Source organism: Bos grunniens, chromosome 8, assembly GCF_055505025.1.
Source record: "Bos grunniens cultivar Pamir isolate PY7600 chromosome 8, Bosgru_T2T1.0, whole genome shotgun sequence".
In the NCBI taxonomy this organism is placed as follows: Eukaryota; Metazoa; Chordata; class Mammalia; order Artiodactyla; family Bovidae; genus Bos; species Bos grunniens.
In genome coordinates this window covers 90,862,854-90,890,447 of record NC_141172.1, presented here as the reverse complement: position 1 = coordinate 90,890,447, position 27,594 = coordinate 90,862,854, and the positions used below count along the sequence as shown (strand labels likewise).

The 27,594-nt window shown below is 45.3% G+C and overlaps 1 protein-coding gene across 12 annotated transcripts in view; it reads left to right on the top strand.

Annotated features, from left to right (window-relative positions):
• The first annotated feature begins 2,465 nt into the window (after positions 1–2,465).
• ALDOB (aldolase, fructose-bisphosphate B) overlaps positions 2,466–27,594 on the top strand; it is an 89,127-nt gene continuing 63,998 nt past the window's right edge. For 4 of the 12 annotated variants that reach the window (XR_015131984.1, XR_015131983.1, XM_086315765.1 and 1 more), the window contains exon 1: positions 2,466–2,659. Coding sequence is in view for 2 of the 12 variants with exons in the window: in XM_086315765.1 (XP_086171891.1) it covers positions 2,496–2,659 (164 nt within the window). In the remaining 10 variants the exon portion in view is untranslated. Of the gene's footprint in view, positions 3,051–22,047; positions 22,100–27,594 lie in introns of all 12 variants that reach the window. The other 8 variants (XR_015131979.1, XR_015131980.1, XM_086315761.1 and 5 more) reach the window with 3 other exon arrangements.

The window sequence follows — 27,594 nt, the reverse complement described above, 5'->3', positions numbered from 1 at the left end:
TGTGGGCAGCACAAAAAAAAACAGGCAGTGAGTGGTAGTTTGCTAATGCCTGGCCTAGCAAGGCAAACGATTAAAATTAGGAGCTGAAAAAGGCAGTAAAACGTTGTGGTAGAAGCCCTAAGAAGAAGGTCAGGGTTGAATATAGCTGGCTTTCACTTTTTAACTCCATATTTTTCCTTTCTAGAGTCATTCCACTTTTCTTTCCTGTGCTCCACTTCTTCCGGGATGGCTTTCAACAGCACGCACATTTTTTCATGTGTCTTCAGAGTTCTCTCTTGCAGGACCATTTGTGTTTAAAAATGTTTCTAGAAGACTGAAAAACATTCAAGCCCCAAAGTAATTGCTTTCTAATGAAGGGCTTTAGTTCATTGGTTCATTGAGAGACAGCACTTGATTAATGCACATAAATCTCTGTGTGCCTCCCAAATGAAATATAATGCTGGATTCTATTCCTTTCACAAAAGCCACATACTTCTGTGTGTGTGACTTGGGGGCAGCCCAGAAGGCAGGAACAGATTTATATGAATGGGCTTCAATGGGTGGTGAAGGCCATCTGAGTGGGGCGAAGGGAAGGACATCCTGCAGTACTGTTTTGGAGATTGAGTGGACTTGAGACCTCATTGCTCTTTTAAGAAGTGCCTAGATTTATGACCATTTCATTCTTGATACATGAATGAAACAAAAGTTACAAAATTATGACAGATTACATCTTCAATACCATTTAAATTAGCATTTATGATATACCCTATGAACACTTCCTGCCTTCACAGTAAACACTAAGTTGTATTCAGCTATCACCTAGTTATGTATACCATCTTTTATTAAACTTTTGTAGCCTATGGAGTAAATGATTTTCAAGAGGTGAAGCTCAGCAATGATCTCAATGCATGAAAGCCTCGAGGCTTTCATGGATGGGTAATTTGATTACAGCAAACCTTTCTCGGTTTTTGTTGTTAATGAAAAAATATTCTGGCTTTTAGAGTATTGCATTTGGTAAGTTACTTCTCAAATTTTCTTTCATCATTTGCAAATTGGGCTAGTTCAGTTCAGTTGCTCAGTCGTGTCCGACTCTTTGCGACTCCATGAACCACAGCACGCCAGGCCTCCCTGTCCATCACCAACTCCCGGAGTTCACCCAGACTCACGTCCATCAAGTCAGTGATGCCATCCAGCCATCTCATCCTCTGTCGTCCCCTTCTCCTCCTGCCCCCAATCCCTCCCAGCATCAGAGTCCTTTCCAAGGAGTCAACTCTTTGCATGAGGTGGCCAAAGTACTGGAGTTTCAGCTTTAGCATCATTCCTTCCAAAGAAATCCCAGGGCTGATCTCCTTTAGAATGGACTGGTTGGATCTCCTTGCAGTCCAAGGGACTCTCAAGAGTCTTCTCCAACACCACAGTTCAAAAGCATCAATTCTTCGGCGCTCAGCTTTCTTCACAGTCCAACTCTCACATCCATACATGACCACTGGAAAAACCACAGCCTTGACTAGATGGACCTTTGTTGGCAAAGTAATGTCTCTGCTTTTGAATATGCTATCTAGGTTGGTCATAACTTTCCTTCCAAGGAGTAAGCATCTTTTAATTTCACGGCTGCAGTTACCATCTGCAGTGATTTTGGAGCCCCCCAAAATAAAGTCTGACACCGTTTCCACTGTTTCCCCATCTATTTCCCATGAAGTGATGCGACTAGATGCCATGATCTTCGTTTTCTGAATGTTGAGCTTTAAGCCAACTTTTTCACTCTCCACTTTCACTTTCATCAAGAGGCTTTTGAGATCTTCACTTTCTGCCATAAGGGTGGTGTCATCTGCATATCTGAGGTCATTGATATTTCTCCCGGCAATCTTGATTCCAGTTTGTGCTTCTTCCAGCCCAGCGTTTCTCATGATGTACTCTGCATATAAGTTAAATAAACAGGGTGACAATATACAGCCTTGACGTACTCCTTTTCCTATTTGGAACCAGTCTGTTGTTCCATGTCCAGTTCTAACTGTTGCTTCCTGACCTGCATACCGGTTTCTCAAGAGGCAGGTCAGGTGGTCTGGTATTCCAGTCTCTTTCAGAATTTTCCACACTTTATTGTGATCCACACAGTCAAAGCCTTTGGCATAGTCAATAAAACAGAAAATTGGGCTAATAGTCTCAAAGTACAGGAGTAAAGTGAAAGAGGAGTTTTCATAGAGCGTCTTTGGCATAACGGGGGTACGGTGGGGATTAGGGGTGGAAGCGGTGTCCGCTATTATTTTTATTATTGGCAAAAACCAATCTCCCACAGAGAACACGTTTAATGGCCAGCTGGGACTGTGAACCGTGCAGATACTTAATCCCAGCATTTCAACCTCCTTTGAGCGGAGCCTGCTTTTCCCTTTCTGCCCATCAGTTGGCGCCTTTTGCCGTCCTTTTTTCCTCAAGCTGGCTTTTAGGGGCTGCGGTCGCTCCCCAGCTCGCAGGTCACATGGCCTGCCAGAGCGAGGGGACCGCGCCAGAGCTGCGCCATGGGAGGTGAGGCTTCCGCGCGCGTCCAAATCCTGCGGCGGCCGCTCCTCCGAGGCCTCAAGGTCCAGCGATGGCTCCTCCGTGGTCATGAGCCAGACAGCCTAGGCGACTTCGGCAGTGGCCGTCAGCGTGCTCAGAGAACCGACCTGACCGCTCTCACCCGGTAGGTTCCCGCTGCGAACGATCTGCTCTGCCCCTTTGGCATCATGACCAGAGCGCCCACCCGGGAGATGTCTCCAGAGCGAGGGAAAATGGATTAGGGTTGCTGCAGCCGGCACGCGGAGAGCAGTTGCAGGGGCTGGCGAGCCTGGGAAGGCCTGTGCCCCCGGCGGTGCGCTTTGGCGGGCTGCTTCAGTGCGGCCCCGCTCATGGGGCCGGCTGCTTCCTGCGGGAGGAATGTGGAGACCGCAGAAGGGCGTCCCCCGCACGGCCTGGGCCGGCATCCGCGCAGGGATGACTGCGTGTCGCAGCAAGGACGCCTCCCTACCCCTCGCCTGTTGCCTTGGCGCCGCTAGGCCGACGGAAAGGCGCGAGCCGGGCATGTACGAGTCCAGGTAAGATTCCGCTGCTTGCCTAGCCTGGCTGGGCCCAGCACCCTAAGGGTGGATCGCCTAATGGCCGCCCGCTCGCGGCTATATCTGCCCGCGCCTCGGGCCAGCCCAGAGCACGGACAAACGCCCTGCTGCGGCGTTGGGTTTCTGCAGGCGACCTCGCAGCCCCGAGACCGAGGAAGGTCAACGGGGCAGAGGAAGGCGTCCTTCCCAGCTCCGGGAAAGACAGGACGCCCGGTAGGCAACGCCGCGATTTAGACTGTTAGTATCCTCCTACGGGTAGGGAAACTGAGACCGGAGCGCCGCGGGGACTGCCCACGGTCGGTGGCAGGCGCTAAATCCGAGACTGGTCCTCCGCTGCCATTCTCTTTCCTTGAGGGATAGTTAGGACCACCCCGCCTCGCCTCGCCCTTTTCCTGGTCTCTGTGTACGGGCGCTGCCAGTTGCCGCACTGCGCCCGCAGTATCCAGGGTGAGAATTGGAGGGTGGGTGTAACCCCGCCAGCCCCTGCTAGTCTCTTGTTCTCCCTGGAGGTGAAGGGACACAAGGGCGAATCCAGTGATGATCTCACTATGCGGACCATTAGCAAAAACCTGCAGGCGTTTGTGTGCGCGCGTAGGCGTGCGCGCGTTTCCCCTAGAGAACTAAACCTTCTAAGGGGAATTTGGCTTTTAGGAATGCATTTCTAGAGTGCCCGGCAACAGATATTTTAGGTGAGAAGATAAGACCATGTTTGTTTAACGTCATTAAAATTCGAATTTTTTTAAAAGGATAAGCTTATTACAAAACATTCAAGAAACAGAAAAATGTAAAGAAGAAAATAACTTAAAACTTCATCTCCTAGATTGTTGTTTTCCTAGGTATCTTAAAAATTTCTCTGCATGCACACATTTAAACCAGTAAGGTGGGCAAAAAAAAATTATTTCAATTTGTATGTCTGATTATCCAGAGGTAATCAGCTTTTTCCTCTCTGTATTGGCCTTTTGCATTTGTGTGAGTGAACTGACTATTAATTCTCTTACCTCTTTCAGTCAGAGTGTCTTTCTGTTCATGAGTTTTAAGTGCTTGTTGTATATTACACATTAAAGTACTGATAGTAATTCTGTCATCTGTGTTGCACAGTCTTTTGCCTAATTTTTTAAGTTTTATTTTTAATTAAAAGATAATTACAATATTGTGTTGGTTTCTGCCGTACATCAACATGTTTTGTTGTTTGTTTGTTTGTTTGGGGGGTCAGCTTTTCATCTTTGGCCATTCAGTCCTATTCTTTTTCTTTTTGGTTCTGCTTGAGAGTCTTGCTGAGAAAGGCCTTTCCTAACTCGAGTTTGTATAAATATTCACCTATATTTTCTTCAGGTATTTTTAAGCTTTTGTTGAAAATTTTTAATGTGTCATTTATTCTAATTTAAGATGTAAAGTGGAGAGCTAATTACTTTTTGTAAATGGTAGCCAGTTGCTGCAAAGCTAAGTTCATTTTTTATGCCTGATTTGGACTGCTACAATTATGGTACATTAAATTATTATATATTTATGTCTGCAGATTTTTGCATGTGTCTATTGGTATATTTCCGGAGAAGGCAATGGCACCCCACTGGAGTACTCTTGCCTGGAAAATCCATAGACAGAGGAGCCTGGTAGGCTGCAGTCCATGGGGTCACAAAGAGTCGGACACGACTTCACTTTCACTTTTCTCTTTCATGCTTTGGAGAAGTAAATGGCAACCCACTCCAGTATTCTTGCCTGGAGAATCCCAGGGATGGCGGAGCCTGGTGGGCTGCCGTCTATGGGGTCACACAGAGTCGGACACGACTGAAGTGACTTAGCATAGCATTAGCATTGGTATAGTTCGGTGCCAGGGCCATGTTATTTTAATTACTCAAGTTTTATAACAAATTTAATATCTTTGTTGTTACCCAGTATCATCCACCTGGCTTTTTAAAAAAAATCAGTTTTATTAAGATATAGTTTGCATGAACGCTCCATCGCTCAGTTGTGTCCAGCTCTTTTCAACTCTATGGACTTGTCACGCGAGTGTATGTTCCTCGGTTCTTTGTCTCGTCACAACAAAGATTTGGAGCAACGGACATTAAAGCCCTCGGCGCGTCACAGCTCTCAGGTCTTGGACAAACCGTGCTACAGTTCTTAGGCAAATCAGTGTTACAGCTCTATTTTATTTAGAAGATAGCAGGAGAGTGAGAGAGAGAGAGAGAGAGAGAGAGAGAAAAGAGCACACGCACGCGGGAGAGAGAGTCCGAAAGAGAGCGCTTTGGCTCCTCCTTTTATATGTTTTTTTCCTCCACCTGGGCCTGCCCTATGCAAATTGGGCTTAGCCAGGAGTGCTGTTTGTTCTGTTTGTTCTGCCTGAAGTCTTCACTCTGGTCCTCGGACCTTCCTTGTCTTTTAGCCACCGCCATTTTGGACTCCTTTTCCCTATTCTACCTACCTAACATTCCCCCCTCAAGAGATGGGAGGCCCAATTCTTTGGGAATAGGGGCGTTGAGGTCTTTCTAGCTACTTCCTGCTGAACTGGGGCGGCGAGGGGTATTGGGCCTCCCCCTCTTGCTAGTCTCAAGCCTCAGAGTCCTTATAGCGGTGTCCGAGGGTGTGTGATATTTTCCGTGGTCAGCTGTAGTTTTATATCTTTGTTGAACTGACACTGCATGTTGTAGCTGGTTGACCTGGGCAGAGACAAAACAGGTTAGACAATTGACAGTACATGGAATAATCATAAGCATCATCAATATAGCATAACAAGGACTAGTAGGGACATTGGTCAATTTTAAATTCACATTGCCAGGATAGCTCAAGTCCCTCCTTGTTCAGGGATCAGAAGATCTATCTCCTGTCTGTCTTGGAGTACAGTCTCTGTCAAGCTGTGTTGGCTCCTTAGAGTTATCCTGAGAAATCTTATCCCCAGAAACCAGGTTTTGGGGGTGTTCATTAGAATGGCACTCATTGGTAGTTCTGAATAGGTATCTGAGATCTCCCAGGGGCTCACAGGTGTATTGAGTGTCCTCTTCTGTTTTCTTCCATGGCTTGACTCGTGAGTAGTGAATCCAGGAGTCATGTCCTGGTACCTTGACTGCTGTGGGGGTAGAAAGTATTACAGGGTAGGGGCCCTTCCATGTGGGATGGAGTTGAGCCTTTGGGGACCCACCTTTCCAGACTTTAATTAGGACTTGAGTTCCTGGAGCATATAGTGGTGACTCTTTAGAGTGTTTTGGGTCCTGGTTCATACCCCACAAGCGTATATCCTGTTGGAATTGCCCAATGGCCATGGTATAAGACTGGAGGGTCTGAACCTCTGGATCTAGGAAGAGGTCATTGACATAAACAAAAGGTCTCCCATATAGCATCTCATAAGGACTAAGACCAACCTGTTCCTTAGGGGCAATGCGGGTGCAGAGGAGAGCTATTGGTAAAGCCTCCTTCCATCCCAGGGAGGTCTCCTGGGTTATCTTTTTTATCGCTGATTTTAAGAATTGATTGGCTCTTTCTACTTTTCCTGAAGATTGAGGCCTCCAGGCACAATGGAGATAATAAGTAATGCCCAATGTTTTCGAGACCCCTTCTGTGACCTTAGAAGTAAGTGATGTCCCATTGTCACTTTGTAATGACCTGGGCAGACCAAATCTTGGAATGATTTCATGGAGCAGTTTTTTTACCACCTCCTTAGCCTTCTCAGTCCGGGTGGGAAAGCCTTCAATCCATCCTGTGAATCTATCTATCATGACTAATAGGTATTTATACCCTTGAGAAATTGGCATCTGGGTGAAGTCCATCTGCCAGTCCTCTCCTGGATAGGCCCCACGTCGCTGGACGGGCTGGGCCAGCTGGGGTCTTCGAGCTCCTTGAGGGTTGTTTAATTGGCAAGTGGGACAAGAGGAGACCACCTGTCTTACAGTTGTTTGGAGGCCTGTTCCTCTGAAGGACCTTTCTAGTAATCTTTGGAGGGCCTTTTCTCCTAAATGAGTAGTGACATGTAAGGAGTTAACCAACTTCCATTGGAGGTTTCCAGGCAGAAAAAGGAGTCCCTCCCTTTGGAACCACCCCATATGATCTTCTTGAAAGCCCTCGCTCTTAGCTTTAAGAGTCTCACCTTCAGTATATGAAGGAGTTCCTGGCAAATTAGTCTGTGGAACTAAGGTGGCAATCCCTATTAGGTCATGGTTCTGTAATGCTGCTCTCCTAGCTGCCTGATCAGCTGCTTGGTTCCCTCGTGCCACTTCCATGTTTCCTTTTTGGTGTCCTTTACAGTGGGAGACTGAAACCTCAGTGGGCAGATGGACTGCAAGAGTTGAAGAATCTGATCACCATATTTGATTGGGGACCCTCGGGTGGTCAAGTGGCCCCTTTCTTTCCAAACAGCCACAGGTGCATGTAGCACCAGAAAGGCATACTTGGAGTCAGTGTAAATGGCTATTCTTTTTCTTTTTCCCAGCTCTAAAGCTCGAGTCAGGGCTATGAGCTCAGCTAATTGGGCTGAAGTACCTGGTGGCAGAGGCTTAGCCTCTATGGTCTCAAAATTGGAGACCACTGCATACCCGGCTCTTCTTTTTCCATCCAAGACAAAGCTGCTTCCATCAGTGTGCCAGATTTCCTCAGGATTGGTCAGAGGATCTTCTGACAATCCCTCTTGGGGTTTTGTCCAGTGGTCCAAGGTTTCTAGACAAGAGTGAAAGGGGAGAGAGCCCTCGGGGGTAGGGAGGAGGGGGGCTGGGTTAAGAACCTCACAAGGGGATATAGTGAGGCCTGGACTTTCCATCATCATTACTTGATATCTGAGGATTCTTTGATCAGACATCCATAAGTGGCCCCTCCCATTTAGGAGTTGTTTTACTTGGTGGCTGGTAAAAATAGTTAGTTTGCCCCCAAAGGAGAGTTTTAAAGCATCTTCTATCATGATTGCAATAGCTGCAAGATTTCGAAGGCAGGGGGGCCAACCTCGGGAAGTTGGATCGAGCCTCTTGGATAAGTAAGCTACAGGCTGGGGCTCAGATCCCAACCTTTGAGTTAACACTCCCAAGGCTATTCCCTCTCTTTCATATACATAAAGTTGGAATGCTTTTTCTGGGTCTCAAGGCAGGTGCCTGAATTAAGGCCTGTTTTAGTGTAGCCTCTGCCTCCTTTTGAGGAGTTCCCAACGTCAGTGGGATTGAATCATCTCGTCCCTTTAAGCTTTCATATAAGGGCTGGGCAATTAGACCATAATTGGGTATCCAGATTCTACAATAACCAGTTAGCCCCAGGAAAGCTCGCAATTGTTTTCGAGTCTTGGGGGAGGGCAACTGCAGAATTCCTTGTACCCGATCAGAGGACAGCCTCCTGGACACGTGTGTAATCTGAACTCCCAGGTAAGTGACCTTTGTCTCGACCATCTGTGCCTTAGCACGGGAGACTTTATATCCCCTTTCTGCCAAGAAGTTTAGAACCTGAATTGCATGTTGTTGGGCGCTTTTCTCATCTGGAGAGCAGATTAGTAGGTCATCTACGTATTGTAATATTTTCCCATTAGGTCCCACGTCCAGATCTAGGAGATCCCGGCTAAGGGCCTGTCCAAACAGGTGGGGGCTATCTCTGAAACCCTGAGGTAATACTGTCCAAGTCATCTGTTGGTGTTTTTCTCCTGGGGCCTCCCACTCAAAGGCAAAAAGGTATTGGGATTCTTTAGCCAGTGGTATGTAAAAAAAAATGCATCTTTGAGATCCAAGACAGTAAACCATTTGGCACTGGGTGGGATTTCTCCCAAGATTACATAGGGATTGGGTACTGTGGGATGGAGGGGGACTACAGCTTCATTTATGATCCGGAGATCTTGAACCATTTGCCAGGTTCCGTCTTTTTTCTTTACTGAAAGGATTGGGGTGTTACATGGCGAACTGGTAGGGACCAGTAGCCCACAAGCAAGGAATTTATTTATTAAAGGCTGTAGTCCCTCCCGAGCCTTTCTTTTGAGACGATATTGTTTCCGGTTAGGAAACCGAGTGGGATCTCGGAGGACAATGATGACCGGTTCAGCTTGGTGGGCTCGTCCAGGAATCCCCTAGTCCCACACCTGGGGGTTAATTTTGTCTTCCCATAGTTTTTGGTCCCTCTCTATTGAAGGTGTAATGGGTTCTTCAGTAGTAACCAGGAGCTGTAGAGCTCTAGCAGCTGAAAAACTTTCCATCACAAGGGTGGTCCCCAGTTTAGTGAGTATATCTCTTCCCAATAAGGGGGTAGGACACTCAGGGACCACCAGAAACTGGTGGGAAAATATTTGTCCATCCCAGCAACAAAGAAGTGCTCAGGTGAATCTTTTAGTAGTTGCTTTTCCTGTAGCACCCAAAATGGTACAGGTTTTGGAGGAGAAGGCTCTGGAGTAGGAGATCAAGACAGAGTAGGTAGCCCCTGTGTCAACCAAGAAATTCTCGGACCTACCTGCCACATCTAGTTGCACCCTTGGCTCCAGCCCCATGATGGTTATCTGTGACAGGCGGGCTGGCTGGAGCGGGCCGCTTCAGTCCTCTTGAACCATCGTGAGGGTAGGCTTGGCGCTTGACCTTGAGGCTCTTGGGTCCCAAGGGCAGAGTGCCGCCCAATGTCCCAGTTGATGGCATTTGTGGCAAGCCGTTCTAGGAGACTTGTCACGGTTTGGACACTCTTTGGCCCAATGCCCCACCTGTCTACAGATCAGGCATCTGTCTCGTGCCTTGTCCCTCAAGGACTCGGGGTGTGCCATAGGGCTTCTCTGGAGGGCGGCCAGCATCTGGGCATGCCTTGTCTCTTTCTTTCTCTCCTTCTCCTGGGCCTTGGCCTCCTTCTCCTGTTCCCTTTTATAAAAGGTATTGGTGGCTGTCTGGACCATCTCATCTAAAGAGGCAGCAGGGTCCTGCTGTTGTAGCTGCTGTAACTTAATTCTGATATCTGATGCACATTGGGACAAGAATTTGTTCTTTAAAATCACCCGTCTCTTGTAAGAGTCTAAGTCCAGGTTGGTAAACTTTTGGAGTGCCTCTTTTAGCCTCTCCAGAAAGGCAATGGGGTTCTCATTGGGCTCCTGAGTTATTGCTGAGACCTGGGCACAGTCCCACAAGTAATAGGCTTCTTTATGTTTCCATAGGTAGACTTCCTTAGAGGTGAGTCTTTCTGAAGCTTATCCTACCCAGAACGGTTGCAACCTGAGAGCCAGGCGTCCCTGGGTCAGGGTGCAGATCCCCGGGCAGGCTGAGGCATGACAGCCTCCTAGAGATCGAATCCCCGGGCAGGTCGAGGCGTGACGGCCTCCCGAGAATTGGGTCCCTGGGCAGGTCGAGGCGTGACGACCTCCTGGGACCCCTGGGACTAGAGGATCCCCGAGCAGGTTGAGGCGTGACAACCTCTCGAAGACGGATCCCTAGGCAGGTCAAGGCGTGATGACCTCCTGGGACCCCCCGGACTGGAGTTTGGGCGTCCCCAAGATCTCCAGTGTGACCAATGCTGGGTAGAATTAAGAGATTTGTAACTCATTGCTAGTTTGCCCACCGTGGACAGGAATAGATACGATATAAGTTCATCTTACCCAGAACTGTTGCAACCTGAGAGCCAGGCATCCCCGGGTCAGGGTGCAGATCCCCAGGCAGACTGAGGTGTGACAGCCTCCTAGAGATCAAATCCCCGGGCAGGTCGAGGCGTGACGGCCTCCCGAGAATTGGGTCCCTGGGCAGGTCGAGGTGTGACGACCTCCTGGGACCCCTGGGACTAAAGGATCCCCGAACAGGTTGAGGCGTGACAACCTTTCAAAGACTGATCCCTAGGCAGGTCAAGGCGTGATGACCTCCTGGGACCCCCCGGACTGGAGTTTGGGCGTCCCCAAGATCTCCAGTGTGACCAGTGCTGGGTAGAATTAGGGGGTTGGATATTATAGAGTATTTCCCTTCCAAGGCCAACTATTTTCTGGTTGTCTCTCTAGAGAAACATTGTGGGCCTGGATGGGGCTCAGGAAAAGAGCATGAAACAGGAGGGAAGGGGGCAGAGCACAACCTTTGAAAGAATGACATAGCACAAGGGTATAATGTAAACCAATTAAAATCAATTGGGTCCAAGATGACAAGTCAAATTCAAGTAAACCTTAATCCCCAATCTATAAGCCAACAGACACACCCAGAGGTGGCAAGACAGCTCCAAGGCACAAGGTCAGAAGAGGGAGAAGTGGGTGGTTCCCCAAAGGCTGGGATGATCCTCTCACTCATTAGCATATGAATTCCATCCCCTCACAAAACCTAGCCAGGCCTAATTCCATGGCCGCAGCCCTTGCCCTCGGCAATGGTTCACACCCTGAAGAGTGGCTTCTCTCTGGATCCTAACAAATCTACCTCTTATCGCTTTGTCTCTCAATGAATTTTTGCAATGAGACATCAGAGCCTGAGTTTCACTAGTTTTGGCCGGGCTTGAGTCCCGGGAGAGAGCTGAAGGACAGGAGGAAAAAGCAGTGGGAAAAACATGCCAAGGAATCCCCTTCATAGCCCGCTGGAAAATTTGCTAAATATCTGACCGGTGCTCACAGTTTCATTGGTCTAATCTTTGGCACAGAGAAGAGAAAGGACAGAAGAACCCCCACCAGCTTGGGTAACAGCTACTGGGGCTCAGCAGATAGCGCCTTTGGGACATGCTGAGGAGTAGGCTCTCCAGAGTCCCTCAATTGTGCCCCTGCGGCCCGCCTGTTCGCGGGAGGTTCGAGGAAACAAGAAACGAGAGATTGTAAAGGTCCCTCCAGCCATAGGAGCGAGGACCTCTTACCTTAACCGGAGGTCTTCTGGAATCTGAGACTGGGCCGTGTGAGCTTTCTGCTGAGTTTGTTTTTCGCTGTCCTGGTTTCCAGCACGATGGGGCTTCCCCTGCGCTGGGTTTCTTCGCCTTCCGCTTCTAGCACGGGAGCTTTGCTGAGCTGGGCTCCTGTTGTGCTTGGCCTCTTCCACGTAGAGGTTGTTTCAGCCAGGTTAAATCCGAGTCACGGCACCATAGATGTCACGCGAGTGTATGTTCCTCGGTTCTTTGTCTCGTCACAACAAAGATTTGGAGCAACGGACATTAAAGCCCTCGGCGCGTCACAGCTCTCAGGTCTTGGACAAACCGTGCTACAGTTCTTAGGCAAATCAGTGTTACAGCTCTATTTTATTTAGAAGATAGCAGGAGAGTGAGAGAGAGAGAGAGAAAAGAGCACTCGCACGCGGGAGAGAGAGTCCGAGAGAGAGCGCTTTGGCTCCTCCTTTTATATGTTTTTTCCTCCACCTGGGCCTGCCCTATGCAAATTGGGCTTAGCCAGGAGTGCTGTTTGTTCTGTTTGTTCTGCCTGAAGTCTTCACTCTGGTCCTCGGACCTTCCTTGTCTTTTAGCCACCGCCATTTTGGACTCCTTTTCCCTACCTACCTAACAGACTGTAGCCCACCAGGCTCTTCTGTTCATGGAATTTCCCAAGCAAGAATACTGGAGTGGGTTGCCATTTCCTCCTCCAGGGCATCTTCCCTACCCAGGCATCAAATTCAAGTCTCCTGCATTTCCTGCATTGTCAGGAGAGTTCTTTACCACCAAGCCACATGGGAACCCCCACACTTTGGTCAAATTATCCATCCTGTCTCTGCTCCACCAAAAGGAACAAATCATCTTTGGATTCCTATAGGATCTTTGATAATTAGGGTCCTGAGAGTAAGTCCCCTGAGTGGCACATTCACTACCCCAGTGCCTGGTACAAGACTCAGTATTGGTTGAATTAAACTTTTAACTATGATCATAGAAGTAATGCATGTGCTTTCAGAAGGGTAGAAAGCAAGAGTGGAACCCTCCATCCCTCATACCTTCATCTCTCCTTCACTAAATTATACTCCACATTAAAAATAAAATGATCATACCATGTACCCTTTTCTACAATTTGCACTGACATAGTTTACATTTTTCAATTAGAGACTTTCAAACTGCTTTGTTCAATACAATGAATTACCATAAACTGGGCGGCTTAAGCAGAACATGCATGTCCCACAGTTCTGGAGTCTGAAGTCAGAGATTAGGGTGGGTGCCAGAGTAGTTGGGTTCTGATAAGTGGCCCTTTGCCTGGTTTATGGATGGCTGCCTTCCTGATTTGTACTCACTGGCAGAGGAGAGAGAAAGCAAGCTGTCTTCTGTCTCTTCTAATAAGGGCACTAGTCCCAGTAAAAGAGTTCCAGGGGCATGACCTTAATATCTCCCAAAGACCCCATCTCCAAACATCATCACATCAGGTATTCAGATTTTGATTATGAATTTGGGGATGAGGGACACAAACATTCATTCCACAGCAGGGATTTAGGTAAGGCTTTTTAAATGTCAGTATATTTAAACCCTTCTTTTTTCTTTTTAATGTGTCCATATCATCCCCATGTGTAATTATCTAAACATTGTTCCCTTTTGTTGGCCATTTCCTTTCCCTGTAGTTTGTCTATCCTTTCCTGTAGTTTGTCTAGCCATCTTGATGCCCTGCCCTCCATCTATTCCTCTCCCCATCTTTCTCCCTCTCTTTCTTACTTTCAAGCAAAATTTCTATGAACATTCCTTGTCTATGTTTGGTAGCATGTGTTGGCATTTCTGCAGAGTAGATTGCTAGAAGTAGAATTTCTATGTCAAAGGAGATACACATATAAAATTTTTGTAGATACCATCCAAACTTTCTCTCTAAGGTCACACCAATTTATATAAAAGTGCCGTTTACTGTACTGGCTCACTCTCTCAAAGAAAATTGAATTGATGTTATCTTAAATGTAGAGATTGATTTTGGAGCAAGAGACCTCCATCTCCTCTTTTATTAGTGAGGGTTCTCAGCAGAGAAGATGTTAATTTTATCCATTTATTAGACTTTTACATTGTCCTTCAGTGGGATTTTATAGAAGTGTATATTCTACATATTTTTTAAGTTTATTCTAGATATTTCTGGTTTCTTTTTTAGACCATTTTGACTGAGATGTTTTATCCCATTGATTAGTAATAGTCTGATTATATGAAAGCATATATGATTATGTGAAATCATATATATATGATTATGTAGTGTGTAACATAGCATAGGGCTTCCCAGGTGGCACAGTGGTAAAAAGAATCCCCTGCCAATGCAGAAGATTCAAGAAACAGAGCTTCCGTGGTGGCTCAGATGGTAGAGAGACTCTGCCTGCAATGCTGGAGACCTGGGTTCAATCCCTGAGTTGGGAAGATCCCCTGGAGCAAGAAATGGCAACCCACTCCAGGATTCTTGCCTGGAAAATTCCATGGACAGAAAAGCCTGGTGGGCTACAGTCCGTGGGGTCACAGAGTCAGACATGACTGAGTGAGCACACACACAGATCATAGCGTATATTATTTTTGCATACTAATTCTGCTCCCAAACACATTCTGAAAGTCTGTACCATTTCTAATCATCTTCCAGTGGATTTTCTTGGCTTTCCAATCTATGCAGAGACAGTATTGCATAATGGTTGAGAACATGAGTTCTGTAAACAGTCTGCTTGCTTTTCAAGTTTTGCCACCTATTTAAAGCTTTGCTAACCTTGGGTACAAGTTAATTGTTCCTTAATTGTTTTCAGATATAAAATGGATTTAATAATAGTACTTCTCATAGGCTTCTTATGAGAATAAATGAGATGCTTAAAACAGTGCCCATAAGAAGTGCTCAGCAAGAATTTCCAAGTAAGTTGATCTCTACGCATTATATGACCAGACTTTTTGCTACTCCCAATTTTATATCTTAGGAATTAAACCCTATAGAAGTCTTTTATTTGCTTAACAAACATTAAACCTTTTCTGTGCAGAGAATCCTGTTCTGTGTCTGTGAAGGATATCAAAGATAAATCAAACTGAGTCTACTAATAGGGGTTTATAAGTCCAGTTCAGATCAGTTCAGTTCAGTCACTAAGTCATGTCCAACTCTCTGTGACCCCGTGAATTGCAGCATGCCAGGCCTCCCTGTCCATCACCAACTCCTGGAGTCCACCCAAACCCATGTCTATAGAGTCGATGATGCCATCCAGCCATCTTATCCTCTGCCATCCCCTTCTCCTCCTGCCCTCAATCTTTCCCAGCATCAGGGTCTTTTCCAGTGAGTCAACTCTTTGCATGAGGTAGCCAAAGTGTTGGAGTTTCAGCTTTAGCATCGGTCCTTCCAATGAACACCCAGGACTGATCTCCTTTAGGATGGACTGGTTGTATCTCCTTGCAGTCCAAGGGACTCTCAAGAGTCTTCTCCAACACCACAGTTCAAAAGCATCAATTCTTCGGCTCTCAGCTTTCTTCACAGTCCAACTCTCACATCCATACTTGACCACTGGAAAAATCATAGCCTTGACTAGATGGACCTTTGTTATAAGTCCAACTAGGTTGTAAATCACAGGCCGTGAATTAAGCCATGTAAGATAGCATGCATCATATAGAAAGTTTAAGCTTTGAAATTTTTCCTGTGTTTGAATTCTCTGCTTTCACCTTGGTAGCATTGTTTTTCCATTTAAATGAGATTAGTTCCATTAATGTTTGAGAGTTGCTCTTTGGTCAGAAGAAATATACGTAAGACTAGTCCAGAACCTGGACACATAGTAGGAGCTTAACTGTTGTTGTTTAGTTGCTAAGTTGTGTCCAACTCTTTGTGACCCCATAGACTGTAGCCCACCAGGCTCCTCTGTCCATGAGATTTCCCAGGCAAAAATGCTTTTGCGGGTTGCCATTTCCTTTACCAGGGGATCTTCCCAACCCAGGAATTGAACCCTTGTCTCCTGCATTAGGAGGTGGATTCCTTATCGCTAAGCCACCAGGGACGCCCAGGAGCTTAATAAGTGGTAGCTACAAATAGATGTAGTTTAAAGTAGAAAGTGACAAATGAATGTTCTGGAATGAAAGTTCATGTAAAGGACCCTAGAACTTGAAGAAAAAAAGAAATTATTTCTGTTTGGGTGTGTTTACCTGAAACAGATTGCCATTTATTTCTCCAGCAAAGATGGGTTTATTTGGGATCAGCAGAGAACTGCAATTCAGGATCTACAACCATGGTGAGTCATGTGCAAGTTTCTGCACATCAAGGGAAGGCAAATGTTTTTATGGAGGGGAAAAGAATGTTGGAAGGCAATAGTAAACCAAGAGCTCATGACTTTTTGTTGGCTGAGTCCTTGCCAGGAAAGAAGGGAAGTCTTTCTTCTTCCTGGTTACTCTCTGTTGTCATTCTAGGACCTGAGAGCTCCCTTTCCGGTCCTCGAGCTCTATTTAATTGAGTTTTCTATTTATTAATTTTTTTTTTATATCTCCCCCTTTTGATGAAGATCTGTTTCCAAAAGCATTGCTTATCAAGTGACAGGTTTTCTACTTTCAGAGGCATTTTGTTCTTCAATGTAAGGAAAGACCTTTTCTAGGTATTATGTCTCATGTTGGAGGGAATAGATTAGGAGTCTAATTATTAAGGTCACATGTGAGTTACAAGGAGGGGTAGGAGGGAGAAAGCTCAGGCACTTTTCATTTAAAGTTCATGTGTCATCAATATCATAGACATGAGGGATTTCCCTGGTGGTCCAGCAGTTGAGAACCACCTTCCAATGCAGGAGGTGTGGGTGTGATCCCTGGTCAGGGAACTAAGATCCCACGTGCCGTGGGGCAACTAAGGCCACACATCACAACTAGAGAGAAGCCCTCCCACTGAAACAAACAAAAAAAAAATCCCTCAAACCAACAACTGAGACTGGATGCAGCCAGAAACAAATCAGTTCAGTTCAGTCATTCAGTCGTGTCTGACTCTTTGTGACCCCATGAATCGCAGCATGCCATGCCTCCCTGTCCATCACCAACTCCTGGAGTCCACCCAAACCCACGTCCATCGAGTCAGCTTGTGCTTCCTCCAACCCAGCGTTTCTCATGATGTATTCTGCATATAAGTTAAATAAGCAGGGTGACAATATACAGCCTTGACGGACTCCTTTTCCTATTTGGAACCAGTCTGTTGTTCCATGTCCAGTTCTAACTGTTGCTTCCTGACTTGCATACAGGTTTCTCAAGAGGCAGGTCAGGTAGTCTGGTATTCCCATCTCTTTCAGAATTTTCCACATTTTAATGTGATCCACACAGTCAAAGGCTTTGGCATAGTCAATAAAGCAGATGTTTTTCTGGAATTCTCTCACTTTTTCGATGATCCAGCAGATGTTGGCAATTTGATCTCTGGTTGCTCTGCCTTTTCTAAAACCAAAAATATATATTTTTAAAAAGGATCATTGACATTAGAGATCATTTGAAGTGTTGTGTCATTATCAATAATTTGGCGATAAACATCCAACAGGACTGGCCCAGATATCTTAAGAAAGGTGTCTCATCAGATGTCATCTGCTTCAATTCTGAGAAATCTTTACTTTCAGGTCAATAGATGATGTACAGATCCGGTTAGGGTTTTATGCTCTCTTTAGGTGTGTCACATGTCCAATAGTCTGTTCCTTGTAGTTTGGCACCACAAGTACCTGGTAGGGACATTTCCAGTGAGGCTGAGGAGCATTTCTGGAGGTGACTTTTTCACTAGATGAAACCTCCACATTGTAAGATGTGATGCTTAAGGTTTTCATCTCCCAAGAGTGTGCGGTGAAAACACTGCTCTACCACACATTGATATTATTAATAGAAGCAATTCAGTTCAGTTCAGTTCAGTCACTCAGTCGTGTCCGGCTCTTTGCGACCCCATGAATCGCAGCATGCCAGGCCTCCCTGTCCGTCACCAACTGCCAGAGTTCACTCAGACTCACATCCATCGAGTCAGTGATGCCATCCAGCCATCTCATCCTCTGTCGTCCCCTTCTCTTCCTGCCCCCAATCCCTCCCAGCATCAGAGTCTTTTCCAATGAGTCAACTCTTCCCATGAGGTGGCCAAAGTACTGGAGTTTCAGCTTTAGCATCATTCCTTCCAAAGAAATCCCAGGGCTGATTTCCTTCAGAATGGACTGGTTGGATCTCCTTGCAGTCCAATGGACTCTCAAGAGTCTTCTCCAACACCACAGTTCAAAAGCATCAATTCTTCAGTGCTCAGCCTTCTTCACAGTCCAACTCTCACATCCGTACATGACCACAAGAAAAACCATAGCCTTTACTAGATGAAACTTTGTTGGCAAAGTAATGTCTCTGCTTTTGAATATGCTATCTAGGTTGGTCATAACTTTCCTCCCAAGGAGTAAGCGTCTTTTAATTTCATGGCTGTAGTCACCATCTGCAGTGATTTTGGAGCCCCGAAAAATAAAGTCTGACCCTGTTTCCACTGTTTCCCCATCTATTTCCCATGAAGTGATGGGACCGGATGCCATGATCTTCATTTTCTGAATGTTGAGCTTTAAGCCAACTTTTTCACTCTCCACTTTCACCTTCATCAAGAGGCTTTTTAGTTCCTCTTCACTTTCTGCCGTAAGGGTGGTGTCATCTGCATATCTGTGGTTATTGATATTTCTCCCGGCAATCTTGATTCCAGCTTGTGTTTCTTCCAGTCCACTGTTTCTCATGATGTACTCTGCATATAAGTTAAATAAGCAGGGTGACAATATACAGCCTTGATGAACTCCTTTTCCTATTTGGAACCAATCTGTTTTTCCATGTCCAGTTCTAACTGTTGCTTCCTGACCTGCATACAGGTTTCTCAAGAGGCAGATCAGGTGGTCTGGTATTCCCATCTCGATCAGAATTTTCCACAGTTTATTGTGATCCATACAGTCAAAGGCTTTGGCATAGTCAATAAAGCAGAAATAGGTGTTTTTCTGGAACTCTCTTGTTTTTTCCATGATGCAGCGGATGTTGGCAATTTGATTTCTGGTTCCTCTGCCTTTTCTAACACTAGCTTCAACATCAGGAAGTTCACGGTTCATGTATTGCTGAAGCCTGGCTTGGAGAATTTTGAGCATTACTTTACTAGCATGTGAGATGAGTGCAAATGTGCGGTAGTTTGAGCATTCTTTGGCATTGCCTTTCTTTGAGACTGTAATGAAAAATGACCTTTTCCAGTCCTGCGGCCACTGCTGAGTTTTCCAAATGTGCTGGCATATTGAGTGCAGCACTTTCACAGCATCATCTTTCAGGATTTGAAATAGCTCAACTGGAATTCCATCACCTCCACTAGCTTTGTTCGTAGTGATGCTTTCTAAGGCCAACTTGACTTCACATTCCAGAATGTCTGGCTCTAGGTCAGTGATCACACCATCGTGATTATCTGGGTCGTGAAGATCTTTGTTGTACAGTTCTTCTGTATATTCTTGCCACCTCTTCTTAATATCTTCTGCTTCTGTTAGGTCCATACCATTTCTGTCCTTTATCAAGCCCACCTTTGCATGAAATGGTCCCTTGGTCTCTCTAATTTTCTTGAAGAGATCTCTAGTCTTTCCCATTCTGTTGTTTTCCTCTATTTCTTTGCATTGATCGCTGAGGAAGGCTTTCTTATCTTTTCTTGCTGTTCTTTGGAACTCTACATTCAGATGCTTATATCTATCCTTTTCTCCTTTGCTTTTTGCTTCTCTTCTTTTCACAGCTATTTGTAAGGCCTCCCCAGACAGCCATTTTGCTTTTTTGCATTTCTTTTCCATGGGGATGGTCTTGATCCCTGTCTCCTGTACAATGTCACGAACCTCCATCCATAGTTCATCAGGCACTCTATCTATCAGATCTAGGCCCTTAAATCTATTTCTCACTTCCACTGTATAATCATAAGGGATTTGATTTAGGTCATACCTGAATCGTCTAGTGGTTTTCCCTACTTTCTTCAATTTAAGTCTGAATTTGGCAATAAGGAGTTCATGGTCTGAGCCACAGTCAGCTCCCGGTCTACATTTGTTGACTGTATAGAGCTTCTTCATCTTTGGCTGCAAAGAATATAATCAATTTGATTTCGGTGTTGACCATCTGGTGATGTCCATGTGTAGAGTCTTCTCTTGTGTTGTTGGAAGAGGGTGTTTGCTATGACCAGTGCATTTTCTTGGCAAAACTCTATTAGTCTTTGCCCTGCTTCATTCTGTATTCCAAGGCCAAATTTGCCTGTTACTCCAGGTGTTTCTTGACTTCGTACTTTTGCATTCCAGTCCGCTATAATGAAAAGGACATCTTTTTGGGGTGTTAGTTCTAAAAGGTCTTGTAGGTCTTCATAGAACCGTTCAACTTCAGCTTCTTCAGCATTACTGGTTGGGGCATAGACTTGGATTACTGTGATATTGAATGGTTTGCCTTCGAAACGAACAGAGATCATTCTGTCATTTTTGAGATCGCATGCAAGTACTGCATTTCGGACTCTTGTTGACCATGATGGCTACTCCATTTCTTCTGAGGGATTCCTGCCCGCAGTAGTAGATATAATGATCATCTGAGTTAAATTCACCCATTCCAGTCCATTTGAGTTTGCTGATTCCTAGAATGTTGACGTTCACTCTTGCCATCTCCTGTTTGACCACTTCCAATTTGCCTTGATTTATGGACCTGACATTCCAGGTTCCTATGCAATATTTCTCTTTACAGCATCAGACCTTGCTTCTATCACCAGTCATATCCACAGCTGGGTATTGTTTTTGCTTTGGCTCCAGCCCTTCATTCTTTCTGGAGTTATTTCTCCACTGATCTCCAGTAGCATACTGGGCACCTACTGACCTGGGGAGTTTCTCTTTCAGTATCGTATCATTTTGCCTTTTCATACTGTTCATGGGGTTCTCAAGGCAAGAATACTAAAGTGGTTTGCCATTCCCTTCTCCAGCGGACCACATTCTGTCAGATCTCTCCACCATGACCCGCCGTTCTTGGGTTGCCCCACAGGCATGGCTTAGTTTCATTGAGTTAGACAAGGCTGTGGTCCTAGTGTGATTAGATTGACTAGTTTTCTGTGGGTATGGTTTCAGTGTGTTTGCCCTCTGATGCCCTCTTGCAACACCTACCATCTTACTTGGTTTTCTCTTACCTTGGGTGTGGGGTATCTCTTCACGGCTGCTCCAGCAAAGTGCAGCCGCTGCTCCTTACCTTGGATGAGGGGTATTTCCTCACCGCCTCCCTTCCTGACCTTCAACGTGGGATAGCTCCTCTAGGCCCTCCTGCGCCCGCGCAGCCACCTCTCCTTGGACGTGGGGTTGGTTCTTCCGGCTGCTGCCCCTGGCCTCCGGCGTCAGGGCGTGGGGTGGCCCCTCCCAGCCACCGCCCCTGGCCTCGGGCATAGGGGCGTGTGGTAGCTCCTCTGGGCCTCCACCCCTGGCCTCGGGCGTGGGGTAGCTCCTCTCGGCCACTGACCCTGACCTTGGACGCGGGGTAGCTCCTCCTGGCCACCGCCTCTGACCTCAGACTTGGGTAGCTCTTCTTGGCTGTTCTTGCGCCGTCACAGCCTGGCACTCTCAGCCGCTGCCCCTGACCTCGAACGTGGGGTAACTCCTCTTGGCCGCCACCCTTCAGGAACCTAGAAGTTAAATAAGCAGGGTCACAATATACAGCCTTGATGTACTCCTTTTTCAATTTTGAACCAGTCAGTAGTTCCATGTCTGGTTCTAACTGTTGTTTCTTGACCCACATACAGGTTTGTCAGGAGATAGGTAAGGTGGTCTGGCACTCCCATCTCTTTAAGAATTTTCCACTGTTTGTTTGTGATCTATACAAAGGCTTTACTGTAGTCAATGAAGCAGAAGTAGGAATTTTTCTGGAACTCTTTTGCCTTTTCCATGATCCAGTGAATACTGACAGTTTGATCTCTGGTTCCTCTGTCTCTTCACAAACCAGCTTGTACATCTAGAAGTTCTGGGTTCATTTACTGCTGAATCCTAGCTTGAAGGATTTTGAGTATAACCTTGCTAGCATGTGAAATGAGTACAGTTGTATGGTAGTTTCAACATCTTTGGGATTGGAACAAAAACTGACATTTTCCAGTCCTGTGACCACTGCTGAGTTTTCCAAATTTGCTGACATATTGAGTGCAGCACTTTAACAGCATCATCTTTTAGGATTTGAAATAGCTTAGCTGGAATTCCATCACTCTCACTGTTTTGTTTTGTTTTGTTTTGTTTTGTAGTATTGCTTCCAAAGGCCCACTTGACTTCACACTTCAGGATGTTCAGCTCTAGGTGAGTGACCACACCATCTTGGTTATCCAGGTCATGAAGACCTTTCTTGTATAGTTCTGTGTATTCTTGCTGCCTCTTCTTAATCTCTTCTGCTTCTGTTAGATCCTTACCATTTCTGTCCTTTATCGTGCCTATCCTTGCGTGAAATGTTCCCTTGATATCTCCAGTTTTCTTGAAGAGATCTCTAGTCTGTCCCATTCTATTGTTTTCCTCCATTTGTTTGCATTGTTCCTTTCAGAAGCCCATCTTATCTCTCCTTACTATTCTCTGGAACTCTGCATTCAGTTGGCTATATCTTTCCCTTTCTCCCTTGCCTTCCTGTTCTCCTCTTTCCTCAGCTATTTATAAAGCTTTCTCAGATAACCACTTTGCCTTCTTGCATTTCTTTTTCTTTGGGATGGTTTTGGTCACTGCCTCCTGTGCAATGTTGTGAGCCTCCATCCGTAGTTCTTCAGGCACTCTGTCTGTCAGATCTAATCCCTTGAATCTATTTGAAATGTCTACTGCATAATCATAAGAGATTTTATTTAGGTCATACCTGAATGGCTTAGTGGTTTTCCCTAGTTTATTAATTTTAAGTGTGAACTTTGCAATAAGGAACTCATGATCTAAGCCACAGTCAGCTCTGGTCTTGTTTTTACTGCATAGAGTTTCTCCATATTTGGCTGCAAAGAGCATAATTAATCTGATTTCTTTTGGTATTGACCATCTGATGATGTTCATGTGTAGAGTCGTCTCTTGTGTTGTTGGAAAAGGGTGTTTACTATGACCAACACGTTCTCTTGACAAAACTGTTAGCTTTGCCCTGCTTCATTTTGTACTCCAAAGTCAAACTTGCCTGTTATTCCAGGTATCTCTTGACTTCCTACTTTTGCATTCCAATCCTCTATGATTGAAAGGACATCTTTTTTTGGTATTAGATCTAGGTCTTATATGGAGAAGGAAATGGCAACCCACTCCAGTATTCTTGCCTAGAGAATCCTATGGACGGAGGAGCCTGGTGGGCTGCCATCTATGTGGTCTCACAGAGTCGGACACAACTGAAGCAACTTAGCAGCAGCAGCAGCTAGGTCTTATAGGTCTTCATAGAACTGGTCAACTTCAGCTTTTTCAGCATCAATGGTTGGGTCATAGACTTGGATTACTGTGATATTGAATGGTTGCCTTGGAAACAACCCAAGATCATTTTGTTGTTTTTGAGATTGCACCCAAATATTGCACTTTGGCCTCTCTTGATAGAAGAACATTTCTTCTAAGGATTCTTGCCCACATTAGTAGATACAATGGTCATCTGAATTAATTTTGCCCATTCCCATCCATTTTTGTACCCTGATTCCTAAGATGTCAATGTTCATTCTTGCCGTCTCCTGTTTGACCACTTCCAATTTACCTTGATTCGTGGACCTAACATTCCAGGTTCCTATGCAATATTATTCTTTATGGCATCGGACTTTACTTTCTCCACCAGACGCATCCACAACTGTGTGTCGTTTCCACTTTGGCCCAGTCACTTCATTCTGGAGCTTTTAGTAACTGCCCTCTGCACTTCCTGAGTAGCATATGGGACACCTTCCCACCTGGGGGGATTATCTTCCGGTGTCATATCTGTTTACCTTTTCATACAGTCCTTGGAGTTCTCCAGGTAAGAACTGGAAAGTGAAAGTCACTCAGTTGTGTTGAACTCTTTGCAACCCCATGGACTGTAGCCCACTAGGCTCCTCCTCTGTCAATGGAATTCTTCAGGCAAGAATATTGGAGTGGGCTGTCATTTCCTCTCCAGGGGATCTTCCTGATTCAGGGATCAAACCTAGGTCTCCAGCATTGCAGGCATATTCTTTACCATCTGAGCCATCAGAAAAGCCCCAAGAGTACTGAAGTGGGCTGTTATTTCCTCCTTCCTTGGACCATGTTTTGTCAGAACTCTTCACTATGACCTGTCTTGGGTGGCCCTACATGGCATGGCTCATAGCTACATTGAGTTATGCAAGCCCCTTCGCCCTGACAAGGTTGTGATCCATGAAGGAAACTTAAGTTTGTAACAATCTCTTTTCTGATGTCCTGGCTCTGTGCAACATGCCACACACTCAGGGAGTAGCTTGTAAAGTGTTCAGTTCCTTACCCAGGAAAGAGTAGGAGGTGAGCATTTTTTGGCCTTTTCTTTCACCACTGAGCCCTGGAGGTTCAGCAATGGAGAGTACTCACATACCCATTAAGAACTGCTTCTTTCTTTGCTGTTCCTGTTGGTCTAATGGATGTGTGCCCCATTGGTCTTTAGAGCTAGGTGTTTGGGGCCTGTCCATCCAGTGGGAGCCTTGAAAGTTGGAGCTCTGTGTATGTGGTCCAAATCTTTCACTCAGGGACCAGCTGGTTGTTGTGGGTGTGTTCGTCCCAGTTGACTGGCACTGTGCCAGGTTGGAATTTATGGTAAGAGCTTGTTTTGATGTGGGTATTTTCTTATTTGCCTGATATGTAGGAGTCACTCAGCTAGGTTCTGGATTTCTCTTAGAAGGAATTTTCCTTGTGCAGCTGTACATTCAATATGTCCATGGGAAGAGGAAAGATCAGGAGCATTAAATGTTGTCATCTTTGTCTCTCCCTGAGTTTGCTTCTTTTAATGGGTAGCTGTATCCCATTCTTTGGAGGTACCATAGTTTATTTGACTCACTCAATTGATGGGCGCTTGGCAATATTCTGCTCTTCTATTTGGTACTACAAGTCATTCCTCACACATGAGAATATATATCTAGGAAAGAATGCTAGAAATTGAATTGCTGAGCTTTAGGGTGTCTTGTTGCATGCGTGCATGCAAAGTTGCTTCAGTCATGTCTGACTCTTTGCTTCCCTATGGACCATAGTCTGCCAGGCTCCTCTGTCCATGGGATTCTCCAGGCAAGAATACTGCAGTGGGTTGCCACGCCCTCCTCCAGGGGATCTTCCCGACCCAGGGATCTAACACACGTCCCTTATGTCTCCTGCATTGGCAGGCAGGTTCTTTACCACTAGTGCCACCTAGGAGGCCCCAGTGTGTCTTGTTAGATAGTTCTAAATTAATTCTACAGAGGTTGTGCCAATTTACAACTCCCATTTTGTTAATGCAAAACACATGAGTACCTATGTAGTAAGTCCTATGTTTATGAAGACTAGGAACGGCTCCTCTAGGAGACCGTGTTACAGAGTGAGAAAAAGCTATCTATATGAAAAGGCAAGGACAGATGTGGGGATTAGAATGTTCTCGGGTAAGGGAGTTAAGTGAGCAAAGGCCAGGAGATGGGCAATAGATTAGGACAGTTGATGTTCTGAAAGAAGATCATCATATCTAGAGGTGCCTTGCTCACTGGCTATCTGTGGCTATTCAGTTCAGTTCAGTTCAGTCGCTCAGCCGTGTCCAACTCTTTGCGACCCCATGAATCGCAGCACGCCAGGCCTCCCTGTCCATCACCAACTCCCAGAGTTCAATCAAACTCATGTCCATCAAGTCGGTGATGCCATCCAGCCATCTCATCCTCTGTCGTCCCCTTCTCCTCTTGCCCCCAATCCCTCCCAGCATCAGAGTCTTTTCCAATGAGTCAACTCTTCACATGAGGTGGCCAAAGTACTGGAGTTTCAGCTTTAACATCAGTCCTTCCAATGAATACCCAGGACTGATCTCCTTTAGAATGGACCAGTTGGATCTCCTTACAGTCCAAGGGACTGTCAAGAGTCTTCTCCAACACCACAGTTTGAAAGCATCAATTCTTCAGTGCTCAGCTTTCTTCATAGTCCAACTTTCACATCCATACATGACCACTGGAAAACCCATAGCCTTGACTAGACGTACCTTTGTTGGCAAAATAATGTCTCTGCTTTTCAATATGCTATCTAGGTTGGCCATTAACTTTCCTTCCAAGGGGTAAGCGTCTTTTAATTTCATGGCTGCAATCACCATCTGCAGTGATTTTGGAGCTCCAAAAAATAAAGTCTGACACTGTTTCCACTGTTTCCCTATCTATTCCCCATGAAGTAGTGGGACCTGATGACATGATCTTCGTTTTCTGAATGTTGAGCTTTAAGCCAACTTTTTCACTCTCCTCTTTCACTTTCATCAAGAGGCTTTTTAGTTCCTCTTCACTTTCTGGCACAAGGGTGGTGTCATCTGCATATCTGAGGTTATTGATATTTCTCCCAGCAATCTTGATTCCAGCTTGTGCTTCTTCCAGGCCAGCGTTTCTCATGATGTACTCTGCATATAAGTTAAATAAACAGGGTGACAATATACAGCCTTGACGTACTCCTTTTCCTATTTGGAACCTAAGCATTTAAATGTGGCTCATGTTGAATTGAGATATGCTGTGAAAATAAAATACACACTGAATTTCAAAGACTTTAGTATGGAAAAAAGAATATAGAATGCCTCATTTGTAATTTTTTATGTTGGTTTCATGTTGAAATCATAATTTTGATGTGTTAAAATACAGTATTAAAATGAATTTCATCTGTTTCTTTTTACTTTTTTATTGTGGCTGCTAGAAAAACTTTAACTACATATATGGCTTACAGTATATTTCCATTGGACAGTCGTAGTCTAGAGCATAGAGTTGGTAAACTATCAGTTGCAGGACAGATTTGGTCTACAGCCTGTTTTGATGTGACCTGAGTGCTAAAAATAGTTTTTACATTTTTTCAAAGAGTTAAAAAAAAGAAATAATATAAGGGGAATATGCAACTGTGGGTGATCAACAAAGTCTAAAATACTTACTGTCTAGCCTTTATTAGTCTAGAACATACAAAGAGGGCAGTAGAACAAGATATCAAGGGAGGGCAGGGTCCAGATCATAAAGGGCCTTTTGAATCACAATAAGTTGTTTAGATCTTATTAAAAGAGCAGTAGAAATATAAGAATGGTTTTAAGCAGGAGCATGACATGATCAGATTTATATTCTTAAATAATAATTGTCTGTGCGTGTGTGCACATGTACTCCTTGAATAGTCTACCCCAGGACTTATTTGGACTAAAGAGTGTCACTTTCTTGTTTTACCAAAAACTCACTGGAAGAGGGTATTGAAGGAGGTTGGATGGCAGTTTTACACCAAACCTGGAGTTCTGCATTGTCATCATAATTGCACTGTCATCTTAGCACTTAATATGTGCCTGGCATTTTCTGAGCTGCATGTCTTATCTCGTTGACAGCATTTTGTTCCTTTAAGTAGTTGCAGCTCCCTTAGCAAGGTAGAACAGTATGAACAAGAAACCACCTGAATGACTCCATTCCTAAGACCAAGTAAGGCTTTGGTCCTTGGCTTCCACTGGTAGTGATGTGGAACTGGTTGAGGCCATGGGAATGTGTGCAACCATGTGACTGAACAGATCCCAGGGAGATGCAACCAATCTGCAGTACTTTGGAAGTCCACATCCCAGCAAGGACTGCATACTACTCAAACCTCTCCCTGCTTATTTCCCTCTTTAATAGGGAACTGGAGATCCCTATCCAGGTCTCTTACTAGTACTGGGATAGTCT